At 46.7% G+C, this 24,910-nt stretch overlaps 1 protein-coding gene across 1 annotated transcript in view; it reads left to right on the top strand.

The window, feature by feature from the left end:
* The window catches only part of CTBP2 (C-terminal binding protein 2), a 108,203-nt gene that overhangs the window by 45,938 nt on the left and 37,355 nt on the right, over nucleotides 1–24,910 (top strand). Inside the window, exon 2 of the mRNA XM_085230003.1 lies at nucleotides 15,643–15,802. Within this exon, the coding sequence (XP_085086129.1) occupies nucleotides 15,745–15,802 (58 nt within the window). The 5' untranslated portion in view covers nucleotides 15,643–15,744. The remainder of the gene's footprint in view (nucleotides 1–15,642; nucleotides 15,803–24,910) is intronic.

Raw genomic sequence — 24,910 nt, 5'->3', positions numbered from 1 at the left:
CTTTCCAAAAAGCCCCAGACAAAGGTGCTCTGCTTAGGCTTGAATTGCTCATTAGTGGCGTGACCTCTACGCTTGGGAATATTGTGTTGGGGAGTGGTCCAGGGCTGCGTGGTGTCTGCTGGGAGGTGCAGGGGAGCACCCCGACGTCTGTGCCCAAAGGACGCTGCGTGGGCAGCCTCAAGCTGCAGACTCAGCATTTGGTGGAGGAATTCTCATCACCTCATTATTATTGTTTGACTTGTGACTTTGTTATTGCATGGCCTGAGTTGCAAGGAGAGCAAAAAAGAAAAAAAGAAAAGCAAGGTTTTGGTCCTCTTCCTGTGCCATGGGGAGCCCCACTCTTTGTTAGCTGCTGATAAAGGGAGCTTCAAAACCACAGGTTTTTAAGCAGGGAACGTGTTTAAATAGCAGGGAAGATAGATGCTTTTTCTGTCCCTAGCACAGCCGTGCCCTAACAAAGCCCATGCCCTTCTGGAGCGCACTGTCAGCTGACTTTCTGCTTGCCTTGCTGGGAGTCATGGGATGCAACACATGGGGCTGATGCACCCGCAAGGCAGTGATTCTGCACTGCTTTTTCTTCTTCGTTCCCAGAGTGTCCCTGTCCTGATCCCTTTCTCAGTCACTTTTGCCCCGAACGATTGCTGGGCCACTGTCATCCTTGTTCCTCCTGGCACACCACTGCTGACTGGGTGTGTAATGCCCCTGTTTGCCTCCGTGGGGGAGGCCCGAGCATTACAAATGGATTGGGGGTCCGCAGCCAGGGAAATGGCACATTTGGGAAGTCTGGATGTGAGAAAGGAAGCCCTAGGAAGATCTTCCCTTTCTATTGGGAAAGACTTAATATACAGTGGCCGTTGGCTGCCTCAGCTGAGGTGTGTGCGAATGTTGGGGCATTCTCAGAGGTCCTGCTCCATTTTGTGTCCCACACAGAACACAGCTGGTTCTAGTGACCATTTGCATTCTGCTTCAACCCTGGCTGCGCCTGCCTCTTGTAACTCCATGTTCTGCTTTAAACGTACCCACATGTACCCTATGTATTGCCTTGCCTGAAGCAAATCCCTTCAGTGGTTGCTGATGCTGGCTGTGGTGGTGTTCAGGAGACAGCTCACTCCATTGCACCCAGCCTGTAGCACACAGTGGCACTCATGATCCTGCTTGCTGGCCTTAGGTCCACGCTCACAACATTTTAAGACCCGCAGCCCACGAGACTGTTCCTCCCTGCTAGTGCTTGAGATGGTGTCTGGAGCGTTGGCAGACACGGCACCGGCCCTACTGCAGGCTGCCCCAGAGCAGTGATTCTATTTGCATGCTCCCTAGCAACTTTGTGTGTTGGTTCAATTACAAACGACTCAAAAAACTCACTCCATCTGGTTTTCCAACCCCAGATGCGACCACCCCAAAGAGTGATCTAATTCTTCTGTATTTCGACTCGAAAACTTCTCACCAGTTGGTGGTGCGGGAAATCAAATGAGAGTCCTTAGGAGCAATAAGATCCACATGCTGCTCTAATTGCACATGGAGCTACACCGCTGCTCTTGCTCGAGCGTATTTGCAGTGCTGCTCTCAAAGGTGTATTGTTAGGTGAGGGGAAAGCCCACAAATCTTAATTTGAGTAATAATTTAATGTGTTCCAATAATTAGCTGCTCATGATAGGGGCCCCTCGGCGTCTGGTGTGGGGCGTTGTGTGATGCGATGCCTTCTGTGGGGGGAGGCAGGCAGGTGGGTGTGGGCTGGAGGTACCGAGCAGATGGACAGCACTTGGCAGCCCAGAGAGAGAGCTGGAGCAGAGCTCTCCCCTCCCGTGCCATCAATGGGGAGCAGAGCTGTGTTGTTTTAACTTGCTGTTAGACACCGGTGGTTTGTCCTGCCTGCATGATGGGGTTCTTGAAGCATGGGGGGTGAGCGAGGGAAAGTTGGTAACCCTACATACTCAAAGCTTCAGACCGAGTTTTAAAAACGAATGAGGAGCGACCGACCTTCAGCATTCACTCCGATGATCAGAGCAGGCCCTGGGTCATGCTGCTGGTTGTTTCCAATGAAGGTTTCCTGTGGGAGCCCCGTGTGCCTCACAGGAAGCGTGGTCGGGTTGGCGGCCGTGGGCCGTCCTCTGCTCTCACCTCCATTGGGCAGCGATGCATGGCCGTGTGGGAAGGCTGGCTGTCCTCTGGGCTGCTCCGAAGGTACGCGTGGCTCTGTGCAGGAGCCCAGCCCCAGGAGACCCGGGTTGTGTCAACAAGCCCAGTAGGCACTATTTTAAGCTGCTATGTACCTAACGCTTCCTGTTTTTCAGGAGAAACTTCTTGTTTTCTTGCTTTTATGTTGATGGATTTATTTCAATGGCTTGTTCCTGAAGGAGGGCGTGGGGTTTCTTTTCCCCAGCTCTCCTTAAGTGTTGTGGGTTGGTGAGAGCCATGGGGCAGAAGGACTCCCGGGTGCTGGGCTGCCCTTGGCGCTCAGCCTGGGCACCAGGGCTGCCTGGGGTCTTGGGGCAGCAGTGGTCCCGCTGCAGGTAGGCAGCCTCTCCGAGAGAGCCGTGAGGGTTTTGAACTTTCGTTAATGCTAAGTTAAGCCATGTGTGGTTCTCTTTCGAGGAGTGTTGGCCTAACCAGTAAGGACAAAGTAAATAGCATTCATTTCCTGCTGACCTTTTAACACCAACAGATGTTTTCTCTTACAAGTACCATAGGCCACTTCAGTCGCTGACCTCATCAAGTGAGCTGCTGCCATTTTCTTACTCTACAGTCTCTAATGCTGCTTTTTTTAAACCAATTTGCTGAGGCCCGCCTGCAGAAGGGGGTCTCCCGCCTTGGTCTGAACCCATACACCATTTAATATTTTTGACTTTTTTTTTTACTTTGGATGAACCAACCACATCCTCCTCATTTTTGTCCTCGGTGGAGGATGGCAGATGTTTCCTCTGATGGGCTCCATCAGGCTGCCTGAGGGAAATGAGTTTCCCTTTGTGATATTTTCCCTAGCGGTCCTCTCACAGGTTGGACTTGGAGGCTCACGGCTGGAGCAGTGAGTCCGTCGGCCTTGTCCGTGTTCGCTGTTGTTGAGGAGAATGAATAGGGTCCTGAATCACATTCAGCCTCAAAAAATGAACGGGTTGCCATGCCAGTGCCGAGGCTTCCACCAGTAATGTTCCTATGAGTGCTCATTGCACTACTGGTGCCTGCTTGTCTGCAGCCTTGTGGGTCTTTGTCCTGCCCAAGGAGGCAAGAAGATCTTAGTCCCATCCCTGGGCTGCCCTGCTGGGAGATCACCTGGGTGTTGCCTTTTTTGCCCAGTCTTCCCTTCTGCATCTCTAGATCTGCTGCTGCAGATGGTGCTGGGTGGGAATCTGTGCAGGAACTGATGCAGTCGGGGAAGCAAATGTAGTAGTAGTGAGCAGTAAAGCTTGTTCATTCCTGCTGCCTTTTAATTTGCTTTTGGCCAAGGGATGTTCAAGTCTGAGCATGACTCATGTGTCTAAGACTGTCAGAGATGCCGAGTTCATCCAGGAGACAGTTGAGGGAAGTTTCTCTGCTGTCGGTCCTGGCCAGAACCTGCCTTCTTCTTCCAGTCCTTCGTGGAGAGTGTGGGGACAAGCTCTGGAGTGAGGTAATGGAGGAGAGAGATGTGGTGGTAGGCTGACGTGCATGGTAGATGTTTGTTTGAGACCTTCACGTGTTGGTGAGGAGCCTCTTCCCAGAACTGGCTTTGCAGCAGTGTCTTGTCCAGTGGCGTGGAGCAGGGTGAGGTGTCTCCGTGTCTGGGGTGAAATAAAGCACAACTCCAATGGTTTTGCTGCACAGCACACACCTGGTGTTCCTGAATTAGTGGCATCCAGTTTGAAGTGCAAAGCCTTCAGTCTTCTTTTGGCTTCCGGTGGGGAGAATCAGAGAGGGGAAAATACAGTGCGATGATCAGTTGTCGAGTTATTCCATCTGGAAAGGGATGTATGTTAATTTGAGGTTTATGGAATTAGCCTCATAGACTTTTTTTTTAATCCCATGTTGAAATTAGGTTGATGGAGATCCCCAGATTGCCTCTTTGCATTCTGTCTTCATTTTAGTGGTCTCCATACATATTTAGCTCAGAAGTTTTACTTCATGAGTTGTGATTTCTATCCTGAGCGGTAGGTTTATGCAGGACAAATAAGGAGAAAAGAAATACTGTGGCTCAGATTCTCCTTTTCCTATTTAATTAAAAAGAGAAGTATGCAGAATCTTAAAAATTCCTGAGTATTACTCAAACGTTACCAACTTAATAGTTTCAGGTTTCAAGAAAAATGACTCACGGGCATTTTTAATACAGGATTGCTCAAAATAGAGTTGAGCATGATTCACGTTAGCAAATTAAGACAACAGAAGCAAGCAAAGAGCCTTTAACCTGGCATTTGCCCTTTGTGATAGATATGCTATAGAAGGGATGGCTGAGCTTTCCTTTCTGCTCATGGTGTCCAATGGTGTGGGGAACAGCATGCAGGGCAGGGAGCACTCAGCCCCAACTCAATCTATCTGGCAGGTTGTCCGCTGGCGGATTCCTAAGCAGGATGGATAAAAGGATTGCATCTCTGAATGGTGGGAATCCTGTCTGTCTTGTATATTAATTTTTATCGGTAAGTATCATTAGGCTATGCCTAATTGTTGTAGGCAGTCATGAAGATCAAACTTTTGAGTCTGAAGTAAAGCAAAGTCTGTAGTTGGGTGCCTTTTGCAAAGCCACCAGCCTTTCATTCAGCAGCATTCAGACCCAAGCTTGTGTCCAGCACTGGACTGGTCTAAATTTTGTGGTCAGCATGGCAAGAGAGATGTCCCATCTACAGCAGTGTGCTGCCTGGATGGGCTCTAATAAAAGCAGAGCCAGTCCTTTGGCTCTACCTGAAAACGAGGAGCATTCATAAAGCACACTTGTAATTCAACCCCTGTGAGAAGAATTGTTTAACAAATAGCCAGATAATCTAGTTTGCCTTTTCTGCAGTGTTTTAGTTTGCCCTGCACTGACAGTCGGCTTTTCCCAGGTTTAACTTAACAGAAGATTTTATCTCACGAGCCAGAGGAGATGGCTGCTGATGGTGGAAAACATCACCAACTTAGCGAGTGGATTACTGAGCAAAATCGATTTTATTTGGTACGTTTATAGGCTGGAAGGCAACACAACAGTGTCTGCTTTGCTTCCACGCCAGCGAGGAGGGAGCGCCCCAACCCGTGTTGGAGCCCCCTGTGTGTGCCTGAGAGGCACCCACGTGTTTTGGACCACGTTCATCGCCGACGTAATTCTGATGGCATCGTTCTGACTGACTGAGCAGGACCTGCAGAAACGCCTTAGGTGTACGTGCTGGTGTCAGTTTGCGGCTGTTTCTACTTACATGTTAAAGATTCTCTGTGAGCGATGGGAGCGGAGACCTTCCCCGTGCTCCTTGCTGCTCCCTGGATTGATGTATGGTGCTTTCCCTCCTGTTTTGTCAAAGTGTCCTCTGCTGCAGAGATAATGCAATTGCTATGCAGTGCCGTGCAAATACTGTTCTGTATTTGTATCTCTTTTCTATTTAATTATACTGTATAAATGTCCTCGGTAAATTTGATAAGTTGGGTGAAGGATATTGATTTTTGAGTCTCTCTCGTGCAGGGCTCCTTGCAGCAGCAGCAGCAGCTGTTCCCCAGGTCTGTTTCTTGAGTGAAGGTTCAGCATTTAAGTATTTTCAGGATAACAGAAGAATTTCTTTCCTTTCCCAGTTGAGCTGCTGATTGTGGGAAGAGAAAACATTCGTGTTGGGTGGTGTTTTTTCAAGCCTTAGACTCACATCGTCTGTAATTGCAGGTGGGAAGGGAGGTGGAGGTGCACGACAGACCTGCTGCCTTCGTTGCTGTGGATCAAGCCTGCTGCCAGCTCTGGGGAGAAATGAGAGAGGGATGCTCTGGGGTTGGGCCAGGCCTGGGGGCAGCAGTGGGATCCCCACTCCCCTTGCATCACCTGCAGGCGTGGGGAGGCAGAGCTGGCAAGCACGGGGGTGGGAGGAAAAGGAAGAGTGCATTCAGAGTGTTAAATCAGGAGGACCAACAGCCTATTTTTAACAGCAGTTTTGAATGTGAAGTGTCACCGATGTTAAAAAAAGCTCGTGGTGAATAGCAGGGAAGATGCGTGCAATAGTGGAAAGCCAGCTGCAGCTCTTTGAGCCGGCCGCTGCCGTTCGGTGGAGGCTGAGAACACTTGGGTAGTGTTAATGTTTTAATTTTTCTTTTCTCAGCCTGAGATCTCTCTGCACAAGGGAATTCCTTTAAACCATGCTTAGCTTTCAGCCTCTTAAGATATTTTCGTTATTCAAGAGGAAAGGAAGGGAGAAATGTAGATATTTGTGCACTTTCCTATCGTGCTCGCTCTCTTTTCATTCTCTTGGAACATAAAATGTTTTCCTTTCTCCTTTTTTTTCCCCCCTGAAAATTAGACCCTGTTTTTTCTTATGGCTAATTTCCATGTATTCCTCATACAGGATTTCAGCCTTGATCTGCAATGCAAGCCTGTGGCTGTTCTTCCTAAAAGTTTGGTCCCACCGGGGCGTTCATTACAAATCCTTATTTTCAGTAGCAACTTGTCTTCTGCAGACATCCCCGCTTCGGAGCCAGCTGGGTCAATGGCTGTGTCACCCCACGTCCCACCCCCAGGACAGGGACGTGGGGCTGCCACGCGTTCTCTGCTCTCTGCATGGACACAGGAGGCTGCGGCACCGCGGTCCCTGGAGTCAGCGATCTGCAGAGCGATGCGTCCCCGAGCAGCGGCCGTGTCTGCCCATTGTGTCACCGATCTGAGCATTAAAGGGACCCCGAGTAGGTGTTGCCACAATAAACCATAACAGCTCTATAGGAGCTGTCACAGTTCATTGCATCAATAATCTGTGCATTAAGGAGTCCCGAGCAGGCCCTGGCACACAATGGGCCGTTACGGCTCCAGATGAGGCTGTGCAGATTTAGGTCAGTAACCCAAGTGTTGTTAAGTCCCAGAATAGCTGCGATACAGCAAACTGGCTCCTAAGAAAGATGCGTAGATTATGCAAACCTGTGGTGGTGGCAGAGGATGCTCTGACTTACTGCTAAAGGTTAGTGGCGGGAGAATTATTTCATTTTATTTATGGCTGTTATCTAAACCTCTCTCCGCTCTCTTCTCTCCCTCCTTCCCTCTCCTTTCACCCCTCTGGAAATTAAACCGTGTGAGTGATGCTGCGGGAGCAGCAGAGGTGAGATGCAAGGAAGGGGAGGGTGGCTGTGGGGTCCGAACCCTTCCTTCTCCCAAAGCCATCCCCACCCTCACCCCCATTGCTGGGCTCTGCATACCACTGGCAGCTCCCACTGCTGCCCATCACTTCCCCAGCCGAGGCCCTTTTGTGTGCGGGCGGTGAGGAGAGGAGTGCCTCCAGCGCAGGAAGGAGGGCAGGCTCGCATTGTGGGAGCATGCCTGAATGGAGACGTGGCCTTGAACTCTTGAACTCTTCTTTTTCTGTAGAGTACAACAACTGCGTACCTGAGAACACACACAGGACTTACTCAGGTGGAAAGCTGTTGTGTTGTGGCAGCAGATCTCGCATCACAACAAACAGGGTTTTCCACATTTCCATTCGGAGATTTTCTGTTTGAGATTCCTCTAGCAGTCAAGCAGCAAAAGATGAATTAGCCGAGCTGCTGAAGGTATTACATGTGTTTCCCCCTTCAGAGACTTGTTAGAGCACATTTTCTTCGCTGATAGTAGTAAGTGTTGCAAACAAAACACAGTTTTCCCCTTTGAATATTTCCTTACGCAGAGCATCATCTACATAAAAAAAAAAAGAGTATGTTAAGCAACACGAATAGCTTCGGGCTATTTTGTTTCATGTTGCTAAATAAGTCAATGCAGATGAGGACTTTTTATGTAAGAGTGACTTGTAAATATAAGCATTCAGATAAGAGCAAATTACAGCTCTGAAAATCTCCTGGAGACAGTGGAGAGTTGCTGCTCCTCCTGCTGCTCCCAGACCAGGCAGAGCTCCGAGGGCAGGCGGTGTTGGAAAAGAGCTCGAGATGCAATGAGGAACACTGGTGTTTGTTCCATGCTGGGCAGCTGGGTGCTGGTAGGGTCTGCTGGCCTGTGCTCTGCCTGCAGGGCATCATCCTGGCTCTCCTGCTGATCCACATCCTGAGTGAGCGTTTGGGGATGATGGGGGAATGGCACCTCCATGAGATGGGCCCAAGGAAGGCATCCTGTATCAATGCTTATCTTCATGTAGGCTGTGGATGAACTGATTGGACTGTGAGAGAATTGAGAAGTTGTGAGTGAAGGGCAGTATTGCAGACTTTAAGGCACTTTGGTTGTGAGGCCTTAAGTCTGGAAGCTGGCTGTGCTGCCAGGAGTGCAGGGTGCTGTTGTGTTTGGGTCTGACATCAGCCCAATGGTGAAGCAGCTTAGAACTCAGGCAGCAAGGTGTGCCCTGTGGGGCAGGGACAGGAGCACTTTGCTCCCACCGTGTCCCACGTCTTTGTTTTCAAGGATGCACTCATCTCATTGCCTCTTTTATTATTTCTTTCATTTAGGAGTAAGACAGAACTCTTTTTGGAAGACCTTTTGCTCCTTTGGTAGTCTTGCCATTGCTGCCATCACTGCTTTGAGCTTTTAACTTGTTAGCGTATTGGGAGTGTGTACTTCCAGTAGGACGAGAGATGGTGGCCTTAAGTTGCACTGGAGGAGATTCAGGTTGGATACTGGGAAAAATTTCCTCCAAAAGAGAGGTGAGGCACTGGCATAGGGGTTAATGTCCCTGGAGGTGTTCCAGTGCCGTGGGGAGGTGGCACTGAGGGACCTGGGCAGTGGGCATGGTGAGGTGGGCTGGGGTTGGGCTTAGTGATCCGACAGGTTTTTTCCAGCCTTCATGATTGATTCAGATATTTAATGAAGCTCTCCACACTGGGGCTGGATGCTGTGGAACCCCGAAATGCACGACCACCACCCTCCCAGCCCTGCCTGCTTCTGTCCAGGGAGCAAAGAGTGCTCTGGGCTTGGAGGACTGGCAGCACAGCGTGGTGATGGGGAATCAGGGAGCTCCACAGGGGGTGCATGTGTGCGGGAGAGACACGGAGGCTGGAAGGATGTGGCTCTTGGCCACATGAAGATTTTGGTATGCAGCTCATGCTCAGGAAGTTTGGCCACCCTGATTACAAACATACGTGTGTTTGGAGATGGATGCTGAGATATCTGTCTCTTTCCTAATTTGATTTGTATTTAGATGGAGGGAGGAAAAACACCAGAGTGGGGAAGTGGGTGGCTTCGTGTGGTTTCCTAGCCAGCAGAAGCTGAAAACGGCTTAGAAAGCTCACATTTAGGAGCATGGTGGGATCTAGAAGAAGGCATCAGAAGGTAAGTGGCCTTGCCCTGCCTCTTGGCAGCGGGGAAGTTGTGTTTGCTTTTGTTCAGCTCTGCAGAGGGAAGAGCCCTCTGCTCCAGCTCCAGAGGTGGGCAGCCGTGCTGAGACACAGCCTGCAATTTTTATCTGTTAATCATTTTTAGAACATCAGAAAACGTAAAGTGCTGTGTGTGAGGGCAAAAAGGATGAGGTTTGCTGTGTCGGAATTAGGGAGGGGAATGAAGCGAACTGAACAAAACCAAACCTTGGAGGCAACAATAGCTGCGCACCGAAGTGTTTGTATAGCCAGGACTTTTTATCATAGCTATTTCTTCTTCTTTTCCTCTTGTCCTTGCTCTTGCTTGCTCATCTATATACAGCATATGGAAAGGTTGAAAAGTGGCAATTACTAAATGAGAGCAGGCAGAAGCGGTTCTCCAGCAGCTCCAGATGGGGGTTAGCAGTGCTGTTCCCAAGCCCCGTGCTTCACTCCGCAGTGTGAAATGCCCTCTAACGGCCAAATAACCACATAACTCATCCGGCGATGGGGAAACAAGCATTTTTCTAGGGACTTCCAGTCTGGCTGTGCTGATTTTGGTGCGGTACTGAAATAACTGCTGGAGTAGAGGAGAGCTTTTGGTTATCGAGATGTAGAACAGATGAAGGCTTGTCTCTCTCCATCATGAGGTTGATGAAGTACAAACAGTCTGAGAAGGAAGGCAGGACACGGAGTGAGGTTTTGTTTTGCAGCATGGCAAGGACCTTTGGAGACTTTCAGATTATTTCTGTATCTTTTTCTCTTTTTAACTGGAAAAGTTGAAGGTAGTTTCTCAGGCCACTATGTGCCACTATGTGCTGTAGTATCAGAGTGTGTGTTATCGGTGGCAGACACTTAGAAAAACAAGATAAGAGAGGCTGAAGGAGGCCCGTGATTAATTAGCAGATGGATTAGGCCCTCTCGAAGCTAAGTGGATAATTTAGGTTCAGCTCCCGGTTATTGCTTTGCCCAGCACCAGGTCCCTGTGAGCTGTCAGTGCTGGATGGGCAGAGCATCGACCTGCTTCCTGATGGCAGCAGGAGAGGTGGCACTTGTCCTTACAGCAGTGCTGTGTGTTTGTGCTGAAGCTGTAGGAGTGAGAGGAGAGCAGTTCTGGTATCTCCTAGTTGCAGAGCAAGAGGAGAGGAGCTGCAGAGGGCTGTTCCTGCCTGCCAGGTAGCACTGCTGCATATGCTGGGAGACTTATTCCCTCAAAGCCAAGACTCCATCACTGATGTTGAAGAGTAAAATGAAGAAAAAAAAAGTGAAAAATGAAATAGAAACAAAAATCCAAGGGTCTCACTCCCTTCCTTTTCATACTGTGGCAGTTTGGGTATTGTCCTTTCACCAGGTCTTGACAGCAACATCCTGGCTGCAGGAGCCCAATCTGGAATGCAGTTTGTAACCTGCACTGCAATTCTAAAAGAAACTTAAAAAAAAAAAAAAAAGCCCAGATCCAAGAACCAACCTAGCTCATGGTTACGTATCATTAAGATGGACACTAAATGCTACAAACCCATATGTTCTTTTTTTACATATGCGTATATAATTGTAATTCTCCTGCTGAGACAACAAGTAGCTTTGGTGGCACAGAACGGGGATCCTCCCCATGCCTTCAGGGCTCAGAGCAGTGCAGGGTCAGGCCCTCTGTGTCATCTTTGAAGCCTTGTTATTTTAACCCAGTCTGTATCTTGTTGCATAACGTTTTAAGATGTTGTCTCCATCTTTATGCAGCGTGTTTAATTTAGCAGCAGATGTGCAGGCTCATATGCCGTTACGGTACATTTTGTTCACTCATATAATAGTGAGTTTCTCAAAATTGTTACCAGTTCTTCAACACTCCTACGGCGTGATATTCTCCTCTCTGTATGGTGAAAAGCAGAAGAGATCTTTATTTCTCCATCTGCAGGTGCTAACGTGGGAGTGTCGGCTCATTGCGGAGCACACCTGACCTGCTGCATTGCTTTTTTTGGGAAAAGGGCAGCAAGCAGTCAGAGGAGGACAAGACTTCAGTCCTTAGGTTTCCGGGCAGTAAACAAGCAAAGCACCTAGACAGAAACTGCTTCTTGCCACCCACGGAGGCATGCAGGCATTCCCATGGAGAGGCCTAAATGCAAAACATTGCTGAACGCTTTGCGGCAGCAGAATCATACTAATAACTAATAAAGGCACTCAAGCTAATTAGCAATGGTTTTGTAGCAAGAGACCTGCCCTGGCTACTCTGAGGGTGCTGAAGGCTTCACAGCAGAGATTGTTTTCCCACAAACTGGGAAGAATCTTTTTTCTTGATGTCCTGTTTCCCATGCGATGGCCAGGGGTGTTTAATGGAGCAGGAGAAGGCCAAACGTCGGCCACACAGAAACTCTATGATTCCTCTTCCCAAGTGCAAAGGGTGACATCCTTAGGCATTAAATAATAATAATTATGATAACCTATTTTTTATCCTTCCTAATGAAAATCTATGTTCTTTTCTCATCACCCGTATAAATGTTTAATCCATTTTTGGTTCCTGCTGAGCTATTGTGCTTAATGGTACCTTGGCACTGTGAGCTCCACATGTTGTTTTGCTCTTGCCTTTCCAAAGAAAGCATCCAAAAGGAGGATCTGGGCAGGGATTGAATGGCTGGTGTCTGTCTTTCCTGTCGTCCCCTCCTCCCTGTGACTCTTAGAGCTGGGCACCCCCCTCAAGGATGCGCTGCCCGGGGAGGAAGGATGACTCAAAGTGTCCCTCCTGCATTGTGCCGCCTGCTTTGTCCGTTTCCCCACCCCTGCCATTATCTCTGTGTGTCTCCTTTCTTTTCTCCACATTTCCTTTTTTGCACTGAGCCAGGCTGCCCCGCTGACATCTGAAGCCTGAGGCACAGTCCCGCTGCAGTCACGGCCACGGATGGAAGCTTGGGCACTTCACAGCCCCAGAGCTGCTCCTGCGCTGAAACCTTGGCTTGAGTGAGATCCAGCTTTGGAACAGTGGATCTTAATGTAAAGGTGGCAGGGAGAGCTCACTGTGGCTCATTTCAGTGTTACACACTGTTTGGAATCATAGAACAGCTTAGGTTGGAAGGGACCTTGAAGCCCTTCCAGTTCCATATATCTGGGATTGCCCCTACCTGAGTGCATCGCCTTCCACTTGGCCTTGTTGAACCTCACCGGATTGACATGGGCCCACTTGCTGAGCCTGTCAGGTCCTTCTGGATGCCATCCCTTCCTTCTGTTGTGTCAGCTGCACAGCTCAGTGCCATCAGCCAACATGCAGAGGGTGCACTTGATCCCACTCTATGTTGTTAAAGATGTTGAAGAGCACCCAGGAGGACCCCTTGGAAGGGGTGCTTCCTGTGAGAGGTCTTTAGTATTTCTGTCCAACGGAGCATTTTATTTTGGAAAATCACATTTTCTTTCTTTTCGTTTCCCATCGAAAGCAGGAAAAATAAGCCCTGGTGCAGCTCTTCTCTCATTTTCTGGCTCATGGACTGTGGTGTTTGACAGGCGGTATTAAGAAGCTATCTAAATGCGTTAGATATTCGGGATGAATATTTTTTCCTAAAACATTGCATTTAAGTACATGGCTTCTTTAAATAACTAACTAACTGCTGGCTATCATCGTGTCCGAGGGTTTTCAGGAAAATTTACATTTTGAAAGACACTGTTGGAGGCTAACACGGACATGCAATTACTGTATGTAAATCACTTCACTTGTTTCCTAATCTCGCTAAAGATGAAGTACAGTTTTTCTGTGCGTGCCTCTGTCTCTCGCATTCCCTTATACAATGAGGTTTTCTTGTCTTTTAATTGCTGGCCGTGATTTCTGTCCTGCCTCGCCTGATTGTGTTTGTTTTATTTCGGAGGACATTTAGCCCCGCGCTCGGTTCCCAGTTGGGTTGGATGGAGAAATGGCCGAGGGGAGATTGAAGTTGGGAGCACAGCTAATTGCAACCTCACTGCTGCAAATGGAAGAGCTCTTTTTCACAGCTCCATAGGAAGGCTGGGGAGCACCCACTCGCTTTGCTTCCTTTCATCCGCCCTGCTCGTGAGCTCCTGCCACAGTTTCAGTAAGGCTTTGGAGCTGTGCTTTTCTTGCTGGTCAGTATCATGGACACCTGTCATGTAAGGATGGAGCAGTTAGAGTCGTTAGGAGGGAGCTAATTTGTGGGCACGGTGTTAAGCTGTGCTGGATTCTGCTAATCCAGGCAGCAATCTCTGTAATTGTTGTCATTTCCTTTGTAGGAAGTTTTCTTTGGGGGAGCAATACAGTGAGTTGAGATAGCTGGAAGAAAACTTCAGTGGAAGCATTTGTCCATCAGGAAATGCTCTCTGTCAAAACAACATAACCTTTGCATATCGGTTTTGTTTGGGGAAAAAAGAGTCACAGACAGAGCACAGTGATCCTTTTGAGCATTTTCAGAACAAAACAGTAACTTTTCTTCTGAAGGGACCTTTTTGTAACCCGTTGTTTCTCCCCGGAGGTGAGCTGGGATTTAATAGACCTGGAAAGCCACGTCTCCATCTAACACTTGCCATGGACATGCTGCCCTTGTGTTAGCTACACTGACAGCATCATTCCTGTTGTACAAAATGCTTTGGCTGTTGCAAGCTTCTGCCTCCAGAATGGAAGTTTTCTGCTTCTTTTAAAGTGTGGCATTAATTATTAATGGAAGTGGGAACCGTGCTCTTTAGCATCCCTATGTTTAAAAAAAAAAAAAAAAAAAAAATCAATTAATTATTGCTATAAATCTCAGAGATTACGCTGCAGTTGTGCTGCTGGGAAATTGGCCATTAACTACCAGGAAATTGCCCATCTTCCCTGAGTCAGAATTCAGTTGTACCAACACAACCGTTTTCCTTTTATAAATTAACTATCAACGTGATGCATAATTGATAACCATTTATAATAATAACAATAATCTCCATGAAATTGTCGTCTCGCTCTGCAGTGGCTTTGTTAGAGCCCTCACCCTGGTGTACACAGCCCAGCCCATGGGTTTGTTAACCCGGAGGCTTTCGCTTGCACAGTCCAGGAGCTGCTGGAGAGGGATGAACCCACCAAGGGAATGTGTGACTGTGCTGCAGGGATGAGCTGAGTGCTGCTGGTCGTGCTCTGTGGAACAGGAAGCAGGAGCCAGTGTTTCCAATGAGGACATCCCTTGACTTAGCTGCGTGCAGAGCGGCCAGAGCTTGCAGCTGGGTGCAGATGGCCACTCAGGAAAGGATTTCTCACTCCTCGTGCCCGTCTTCCCCTTCCCCTTCTGTTCTGGTAAGGCTTTTGTTTCCACTAGTTTGCTCTTTTGGCAATGTGATACGGACAGAAAAGAGTGGGACTGGAGGCAGGACGCATCCCTGGAGGGCTTGCAGCTCATATCTGGGAACCCGTCTCCTTAAAACATCCGAGAGGATAGCTCACTATTGGGTTGCTGGCTGTATAACATAAGTCGGTAAAAGATCAGTGTGTGCCGTGTTGGGCTGTTGGAATTCAGCTGTCAGCATGAAGTCTCTTCACCTTATGTCTTCATTCATTGACACAACTGTAGATATTCTGTGAAAGGCTCAGCCCTGAGCCTTGCAATGCAGTTGCTGGGGCAAATACTGTGCTGCACCTTCAGGACCGCAGCCTGAGCCCGGCTTCAAGCACTGGGAACCTGTAGAAACCAGAGTGGCCCACCTGAGCTAAGAAGTTCAGGTTCTTCCTCTGTGTTATCACAGTGCAGAAGACCCTGCAGCTGTTGTCCCATTGTGGGGCATTCTTGCGAATGTCAGGGTGTATGGATTGTGTTATTTCATTGCATTTAAATGTGTGCTCAGTAGAAAGTATGCAGGTCGGGCCACGGTGGCAGCTAGAACGTGCATCAAGGTCTAGTTGGAAAGTCAAGGGCTTTGGTGACTTCTGCTGGGCCAGGCTGTGTGTATGTCTGTGTGTGTAAAAGTACTGGCAGAGCAAAAGCTGCTTTCCCTTTTTTATGTACTCTCTAATAATCATTCAGTATCTGTGAGCCTACAAAATAGCTTAATGGATTTTGTCTGCTAGGAATAGATTTTTAAGGCAGAAATAAAACTCGGAAGGCCAGGCAGCGCTTTGGCAATTCTCTTGTACAATGCTGGGTTTTCTGATCCCAGGGAAGATGAAGGGGCTGCACGCTCGGTTGGCGGTGTAGGATCTGGAGGGACGCAGGGCTGGAAGTGCTAAACCCACAGCCCTGGCTGCAGAAAGCCTGCTGAGTTGGGTGGGTTGGAAATCCTATTTACCAGCTCCTCTCCTCTCGACAGGATCGATACTGGCGGTATGCATGCCGACTCCTGTGAGTTTTCCTGAGTTCCCGGGGGACTGCTTTGCTTTTTGAATCAGAAAGTTGGAAACTACCATCAAGAATGGCACTTGTAGATAAACACAAAGTCAAGCGGCAGCGACTGGACAGAATTTGTGAAGGTAAGAGGATATTCCAGCATTTCTATGAAAGATGACAGACTGTTAAAGTAGAATTACCTCACTTGTCCTTGTTTTACACAGCACTCAGAAACCAGGTCCTAGCCAGGTCCATGGCTAGATCTCCCATCTTCTGGGTTGGCACAAACTACATGGTATTGGTGTTGAAGTATTGGCAAGGGACACACTGGTTCCATTCATTCCTCCCCACAGTCATGTTCACAGACTGTTTAATTACCCACTGTCATGTCCCACACCACTGGCATGAGCCCTGCCCTGCTGCCCTTGGGGAGTTTTGGTAAAGCTCAGTCCTCCATTCCCACACAGCTACCACTCGCCTTAAGGCTTTGGCAAGGCAGAGATTTGGTTCTCTCACAGCTGCTGCTTCGTGGATATGGGAGTTGACCATCGCTCATAACAATGAATATCTTCTGAAAGTGGATGGAAATTCGTAGATAGTTCTTGAAAAATAATGTCATTGAAACTTGATCCTTGTGGTCCCTTCCAACCCAAGCCACTCTGTGATATTTCATACACTTTGTAACAGATTGTTAGAATGGCTTTTGTTTTGTTGGTTGTGATGATAAGACAGATTTGCTGTAAATTGTTCTTTATTGTGTGTTACAGTGGGACAGCTGACTCTTACCTTCTATTTATTCCATTTTCCAGCAGAAGTCTGTAGCTAATCTTTTCCTATTCTAGCTCACGTGAAATAACTTATGATGGAAGTCAAGTGATGGCAAACAACCTCTGACTTTCAGGTGTACACTCTGGTACTTCTCTTACACAAACTGACACTCATGGAAGTTTTATCATCAGTGGCAAAAGCTGAGCAGAGTATTATTTTAGGAAAAATATCATAAGTCATATCTCTTAAAGAGCTCCAGTTTTTATCTGCTCTTAGGATGAACAGCGACCTGCAGGGTAACAAGTTGCTGTATTATTTGAATGCCAACCAAGTGAAACAGGTTTTGCTCTTGGATGAAAGCGCAGAGCTCACATGGGAGCTTACTGCATTTGTTTCAGCAAAGTGTGTGGGGTTTGTGCAGCTTCCAGGGTGGGTAAAATGCTGAGCATTGGGACAAGGTGGCTTTGGGATGGGTATTTGTGTTACGTATTGCTTGCTCCAGCATGCCAGAGCTGTTGCTCTCCACTTGTCATGAGTTGTTTAGCTTTAGATCAGGGTGAGCGTCGTGCCCTCCTGTACACACACAGCCCCATGAGCAGCCTGAGTATTGCCCAGAAAGCAGCAGCATCGATAGGGAGCTGAATGCTAAGCTCAGAGAACAGCTGACAGGAACAGAAAATCAGCTCTTCGTTTAATCATGTCATACATAAAGCTGGAGAAGCAACCCTGTCTCTTCGTTTCATTAACCCATCCCAAATGGGATTCGAATGTGAGCAGCACTGTGTCCCTGGGCAGGATATGAAGCCCTGTAGATTTTGGAGAGGTGAAAGCAAAGCAGAAAGAGGTGAGGAGCCGGGAAGGGGTATCCAAAGTGTGCTGCAGCTTGTAGTTGCATATTTCTCCTTTTGAATGTCATAAACACTCAGGTGTAGTACAGTATCTCATCTTCAAAATTTACTTTGAACTCGACTTAAAAGAGTTGTGTCAGCTGAGCCTGGATGTTCAAAAGCTGCCTTCCTGGTTTGATGTTTACTATCAGATCGAGTTGCTGAGTGTACAAGAAATTCAAAAGGATTGTACGACAAACCTGCTAACAGAGCTTTAGATGTGATTGAAGTTTAGATTATTTTCCTCTGATATATGAACTTTCTTCTTCTTTCTTGGTCAGAAGATATTCTTTCTTAATCTGTAAACATGCAGAAGACATAACTATTTAAAGTGTACTTTGTCATTTGCCAGCTGTGTTGTGATTTGATTTTAGGGGTGGGATTCATGTTGTAAGACACTTGTATTTATAAGCAACAGATCATGACTGTGTGCTGTAAGCAGCATTGTAAAAGCTACCTTGAAAAATGCAGAGAGATGGGATTTCACAAAATACCAGGCTTATAGGACTGTGATAGTTCATACTGAACATCTCTGATGGCTATTTTTTATTATAATCACCTACTTGGATTATAGCATAGGAGAGCACAGAGGAGTGGATGTTCCAGCTGCTGAAAACACACCTTGAAATAACAAGCTTTTCTCTTGGTGTTGTCTTGAAAGGTACACAGAGCACATGGTGAAATACAACGAGAAGTCAGGCGGCTGTTGAAGGGTTCCTGTTGGGTGGCTGGACTTGGTGGTCTGATGGGTCTTTTCCCAACCTGAATAATTCTACAAGTCTTTGTTCAGTGGAAGCATTCGTGCAGCTTTTCTCTTTAAACAAACGGATGGAATGCAGAACTGTGTTGAACTGATGGGAAGATAACTGGTAGTACACAGGGGATTTCTGTGCTTGTTAGCAGGTTGGTATGCTGTCCCATCCCTTTTACAGCATGCACAGGAAGGGATGTCAATCAGTGCAGCAGGGTGATGGCACCTCTGGAGCTGAACCATCCTTGTGCTCCCCCTGCATGCTGTAAGCTCTGTCCAAGGAGTACTACTTAAAGCCCCATGTCTGTGCTGTGCTGCACAAACTGCTGCTGAGCAGTGGTTCTTAATAGGAGGCTGCTGGAAACATAACAGGCACACGTTGAGGGAAATAGCTTACAAACTGCCACGGTACTAAAAGAGTGTTTTAAGAAGCTGCAGCATTTCTGTGTCTCTGTTAAACGTGTATCTGGCGTGAAAAAGTAATCCAGGCTGTACAAAGGGTGGTGGTATCTTTGAAGATGCCTTTATGTGCAGGTTTATGAGTCTTCCAGGAAGTTAGGGAGTTTGGTTTCATTGCATTACACAGTGCCTCCATGATTTTTGTGTGTACAATTAGGAGGTCTTTATATGACAGAGCTCCTTTTCCTGCTAAGCTCTATCCAAGGGGTGAGCTCTGCACCAGGTAACCAGCTTTGCTCCCTAGAAAACTACAAGTGGGATAATGGTGCATACTTAAGAGGATAAATAAATATTAGGGCAAAACAGCCTGCAATAATGCCATTTGGAGCAACCTGCTAAGAATTAAAGGGGTTTGTGGTGCCTGTCAGAACGAAGCAAAGCCTCAGCTTACCCACTTCTTTCTGGTTGTGCCAGAGAGTTTGGGTGCTGATGCTGTAATTGGATCCATGCGGGTGGAAAGATGGATCCAGTCAGGGCTGGGGTTTCGGAAAATAATGTGCGGAGTGGTTTACAGAGTTCCTGTTTGTGGCATCGTGGCTGATTACGTAGCGAGCCCAAATATGCCTTAGAGGTGGTGCTGCTGGTGCTGTGTCTAGTTAGACTTGTCCAGCACCTCTTATTTCAATTCTCTTCCCATTCGCTTGTAATTTTGATACTTTTTTACATTTGTTTCAGCTGAATTTTTCCATTTCATCATGAGTTTTTTCCTCAGGGTGAATTTAAAAAAAGAAGTTCCAGCAAAAACTGTTGAGCCGCCTCTAAGCAGGAGATGGTGAGGAATGTTGGATTTGCTGTGCTAGAAACAAAGCAGAGCTCCCGGCGTGCAGTGTGGAAGCCACAGTGCCCTCCTGCTCTGCTTGGGAAAAAAGGAGTCTAAATTGTGCAGCAGGGTGGCTGTGGTGGCAGGAGCGTGCCCGCTGTTGTTCCCAAATTTGGGGCTATTTCTTGGCCTTTGAATGCAGTGAAGCTCGCACGCATCCCTGTTGGACACTGGTGGACACTTGGGCATGCTGTCATCAGGGGGACTCCTCTGCGTCCCTTTAGAGATGCATGGTGCTTTGCGTACCTAGCAGGGACATGGCAGTAGTGGTGGCACAGCCAAGATGCTGATGACAGTATCTTATCTCTGTGTAAAGCTCAGGTTTCCCAACCCCACTGAATTTCTCTCCAGTGATGCCCAGTGCTGCCTCTGCTCCGTAGCATCGCAGCCATGCTGCTCTGCTGTCTGCAGCTCCAGAGCCGTGAAATTTTAATGCTTGGCTTTATAGGTTAAAGTTTGCACTGACGTTTATGAGTCAGTTAAGCTTTCAACACACACACACCCAGAAAGTGGCAGCCCTGAGGTGAACAAGAAGCAAAGAGGAAAAATAATGGCAAGGCCAAGTGAGCCCAGACGTTTCCTGATGGAGTTCTCACTTTGGGATTTGTCGTTATCTAATGGGGAATCATGTCCTTACACATCACTGTGTGCCACCAGAGCTGTCGGCGCCGGGTACAACAGCACAACCACTGAAGTGCCACACAAGCTCTCTGTGGCTTTTGTTTGCTCTTAGGGCCTTTGGTGTGTTCTGTGCCTGATAAATGCCAACTCAGAAACATCGTACTTCCAGTGCTCAGTGCAAGGGTCTCTTGGCTTTTGGAGCTACTATTGGCTTCTGTTCCCCAGGTGTTTGCCTTCCAGCCCTATAGTTTTGGGATGGGATGGAGCACTCTCTCCTTTCTCATGTTTCCCCACCAAATTTGTGGCTGTTCAAAGGAAGAGGAACAGGAGAGCTTAAGAATCATGCAAAATCAAGACAGACTGGGCAACACTTTGTTCCTGGCTGGGTCAGTGGCTCGTTATTTCTTTGGCTGCAGTGGTGGTGCTGGTTCTGGGTTTTGACCCAGGCCTCATTAAGGAGGGTTTCTGTGGATGACACCTGGTGGTTAAACAAAGCACCCAGATCTGGAAAGGAGCTGCCATGAGGGTGGGAGCTCCTCCGTGAAACGCAGGAGGGAATTTGGGGAAGGAAGGGATGGTTTTGTCATCAACGAATTTATCTTGGCTGTGGCTACATGGGGCTGGTTAAGTCGTTTCGAGGTGGGCAGGAATTCCACATTTCTGCCTGTGATGGAAGTCAGTGCAAACCAGTAATATTTGAATAAATGCACAATGTAATGCCAGGTATGCTGGTAAATAAAGTCCTGGATCTTTGTCAGGGGTGCTTTTTACTTGCTCTTTATTTCAGTTTCTCATCCTTAAAAGTGGGCTTAATATTCCTGCTTGTGATGCCATTAAAAAAAAAACAAAACAAGCCCTTTGACAGAAGTGCCCCAGAAGAATTGTCATGGTTCTGGGCTTTTCAGCAGTAGTTGGACTGTGTGTCCTGGAGATTCTGGCTCAGACACCAATAACAACAAAAAACAGGTTCTCATTCAGAAAGTGCAATCCATTGGGGCTGAAAAAATAGAGGAGCTTGAGGAGCTTTGCCTGTGGAAACACAGTTTGTAAAACATAATTGAAAACCACCAGGTAGTCAAAATAAAAGTTGTACAAGGGAGCTGATTTCTGGCAGTCTCTTGTTTCCCCCCTTAGCGTTTGTTTTTTTTTTGCATGGTACTGTGTAAGAAATAGCCAGTTATTAGGCACTGTGATACATGTAATGCCATAAAATTGAATTGTTTCAGTGCTTGGCATCCCTGTTCCAGAACGCTGCCTGTCTGCAGGTCTGGACAGTGACTGGGCAGCATTGGAAAGCTGCTTGCTCCTTTGGATAATGTAACTGTGACCAAAATGAGGATGTTTGATATTTGGGTGGAGGAATTTTCTTCCATTCTTGGAAATTTGAATGCCAAGTAGCATCTGATAATACTTATTTTTACAGCTTAGAAATAGAATCCCATTATCTCAGGAAATTCTTATCACCACTAGTCATTTGACGAGAAACAATGAGTTAAAGATGATATCAAACATGGAAGAAACTGCTTGTCCTGAGTAAAACTGACTTATTTAGAACAAATACAGACCTTTATTTTTGTCTGGTGGGTTTGGCTTTCTTTGTTCTGTAATTATAAAACACAGTACCAGGATTTCCCCCCCATATAAAGCTTTTTATGTATTTTTTTTTTTGAGTTTCCACCTCAAAGCACATAAACCATCAGGCTTGTAAGGAAGGCTTGCTTGCCACATTTTGCCTAGAGAAAACATTTGTCAGATGCTCTGCCATTGCACCCTGTCTTGATTTGATTTCTCTGAAGTTCTGTTTGGCTGCTATCTCCTCACCAAGAGTCCATATGAAGTCCATCAGCCTTTAAGGAGGTTCCAGAAATGACTTTAAATTCAGACAAAAGTTAGGCTGCGACTCGTTCTACCAATTCAGGCGTTGGGAAGTGTGTCGTTCAGCATTGTTCTTAGCTACCCTTTTGTTAATATTAGTATTTGTTAAAATTCTACGATTTTTTTTCTAATTAAACAATCCTATGGGTGAAGAGAATTCTAGCAACCGCAGTGGATTCACAGGCGTTATACAAACTTCTTCCATGATTTTCAACCCTTTTGCTGGGCTGCTCTATACGTGAGTGGGCATTTTCTGCTTTGTGGCAGGGCTCCAGCCTATCTCCTATTTCCCAGTGGGCTGTTGTCCTTACAGCAGTGAGGCGTGGGCTGCTCGAGTAGTTTTCCAGCTTGGTGTAGATTTTTTCTCTATGCGTTCACTGGTGTGCAGTCTATCTCCAGTGACACGCCACAGGGGGATACGCACGACAAGATGTAGGACTTGAGCCAGATATGAAGCCAGCCTGACAAAATCCCCCGGGCAACCAGTAGAGAGTAAGACACATTTAGATAAGGTTACAGGAAGAAAAAAATCATGAATTTGGTATGCAACCTCTTTGTAATAGATATGTGACTCAAGCTACTGCAAGATGTGACTTTCCTGTGACTTGAGTGCTATATAGGTAGGGAAAAATAGTTCTGTTGTGTTGTCTTTGCATGTAAGCCCACATTTACAACAATTTAATATGCATCTAACTCTTAAGCCCACCTTGTATTTTCCCATTTTCTCCAGCCGTAAGACAAGGGTCTATGTAACAAGCTTTCCAACTTCATGCCATCAATTAAGAAACAATTACAGCTGATGACTTCAATACCTTCGGCTTAATTTTCATCCTTACCCCATTTCCCATTTAAATTAACTGGTTTATGGATTAACACGTTGTCACTGTATCTGGCTTTCTTCTCTTACTCTAAATCCTCCTCCTCATTTGAAGATTACTCGGAGAAATGACAATACCTCTGGACTATGCGAGGAGATGTGGAGCAGAGGTGTTGCGTGAGCAGCAGCCGTGGGGCTGCCCTATTGCTGCATTTGGGAGTGCTGCCAAAGCCACCTCCAGCTGGCTACTTACCTTTCAGATATGTGATGGGAAAGGATCAGTCCTCAAGGACGGATGAGAATGGGATGGATTTTCCTCCCAAACACCAGGAAAAACTCATGTCTGTCTCCCAAGGATTGACGATGTCTGGATCCAGACCAAATTTTTAGCTTTGATACTGACTCTACAGACTATTTACCAATAAATATTTTGACAGGAGTGGGACATCTGGCTACATAGTAAAATAAAGCTGCAGAGAAATGCATTACATAACTTTTCTTTTATATTTTTTGTTATCTACAAACAGATGTAGTGGATCTCTGCCAAAACAGTGAAGGTTTTCATTATCTGTGTTATATTTGAGAGCTTTCTGCAGAGTGCAAGTTTTCTAGAGTTGGTTGTGCATTTTTGCTTTGCCTTAAGCTTTAAATGGCATTGATCTTAATGACACTTTCATGTAGCCCCCTAGCTTAACTCTGTAAACTTGTGTCTTTTTTTTTTTTAGGTTGTCTTTTACACTCTCTACTGCCACCTAGCACCTCAAAACTTACTAATAAATAGCTTTGGTTCACAAAATAGTGGATATTTTTGGGAGAAAATAGTGTCACTGCCTGCTGACGTTAACAGCTTTTGGAATGAATCAGCCAGTCAGCCAAAGCAGAGGGAGTGGGGCTGTCAGCTTCAGCCTTGGGGTCATCCCTGCTGTCCCCATGGAGAGCTGGGCAGTGCAGTAAGACGTGCCTGCAGTGATGGTCCCTCCACAGTGGAATCTTTCATTATTGCAGTGTCATAATAAAATAAGTTGATCTTTAAAAAAAATAAAATAAAATTGTTTTTATGCATATAAATGCATATATATATATACACATATATAATTGTGTTGAGTCTGCAGGGAAGGTACATGTTTCAAGCTCTTGGCATCATCAGGGAAAGTAAAGCAGGGAAGCAGTCTGCACTCCAGCCTGTTTATCTCCTCAGGACCGTGTTACAACCTAGTAATTAATTATTTTTTATGCAAAGCCCAGACATGCATGGCAGAGTTCAGAATTACAATATATATTCATTTAACAATGGATTTCTCTGCTGCTTTCTGGGACAGATATAATTCCTATGCTTTTCATTACACGTGCTATTTAAATCTTGATCCCAAATTCTTATTACAAATGATGAATTTTGACCTGGAGGTCTAATACCTAGATTTGGAGACAAGGTGCTTGATGTGATTTCCAGAGGATTATTTTGAAGAGCGTTCCTAGATTAGATCTTCACAAATTGTTGAGCCTTGTCTGCTGGCTTTTCGACTGCTGTTCAGCATCCAGATTGATTTTTGGTTTGTAGTCCTTGGCAGGGTGCAGTTGCATGGTATAGGGATACAGCTGATGTATTTATTATCCCTTTGTTGAACCAGGGATGTCGCAATACTTTTTATGCTAACTTGTACTGGTCTCTCCCAATACTTGAAGGCAAAATTGTTTCCCATTGAAGATTCAAGAGCCTGTAGGGTTCATTCTGACAGCTCAAAGTATGTTTTGCAGATGGACTTCTTGTTTTGAACGCGAATGGCTTTTGGAAGCTCCATAGCTTCTCACATTTGTTAGTCACAACACACTTTTCAAGCCCTGTGGTAAATCAACCAAGCTTTGCAGAGAGCTGGGCAGCACGGGGTGATGAATTCCCATCCCTGGAGGTGTTCAAGGCCAGGTTGGATGGGGCCCTGGGAAGCCTGGTCTAGTATGAAATGTGGAGGTTGGTGGCCCTGCCTGTGACAGGAGGGTTGATGATCCTTGAGGTCCCTTCCAACCTGGGCCATTCTTTGATTCTGTGTGTCCCTTGAGATGCTGGTACCCTCATCCTGCCATACATGCGGGGTAATGGGAGGTAGGTGCATCCCTCACATCAAAGTTGTTGGCACATAGATGGTGCGATGCAAGACGTGGTGCTGGCTGGAAATAGCAGAGGTGACTGTAGTTTCCTTATGTGAAATTCTTGTTGTTCTCGTGATACTAACTGGTGGGAGCTGCCCGTTTCTGGAA

The sequence above is a fragment of the Meleagris gallopavo genome, chromosome 8 (assembly GCF_905368555.1).
Source record: "Meleagris gallopavo chromosome 8, MGAL_WU_HG_1.1, whole genome shotgun sequence".
Taxonomy (NCBI): Eukaryota; Metazoa; Chordata; class Aves; order Galliformes; family Phasianidae; genus Meleagris; species Meleagris gallopavo.
The sequence above is the reverse complement of the archived record's forward strand: the minus strand, read 5'-3'. Positions and strand labels throughout refer to the sequence as shown.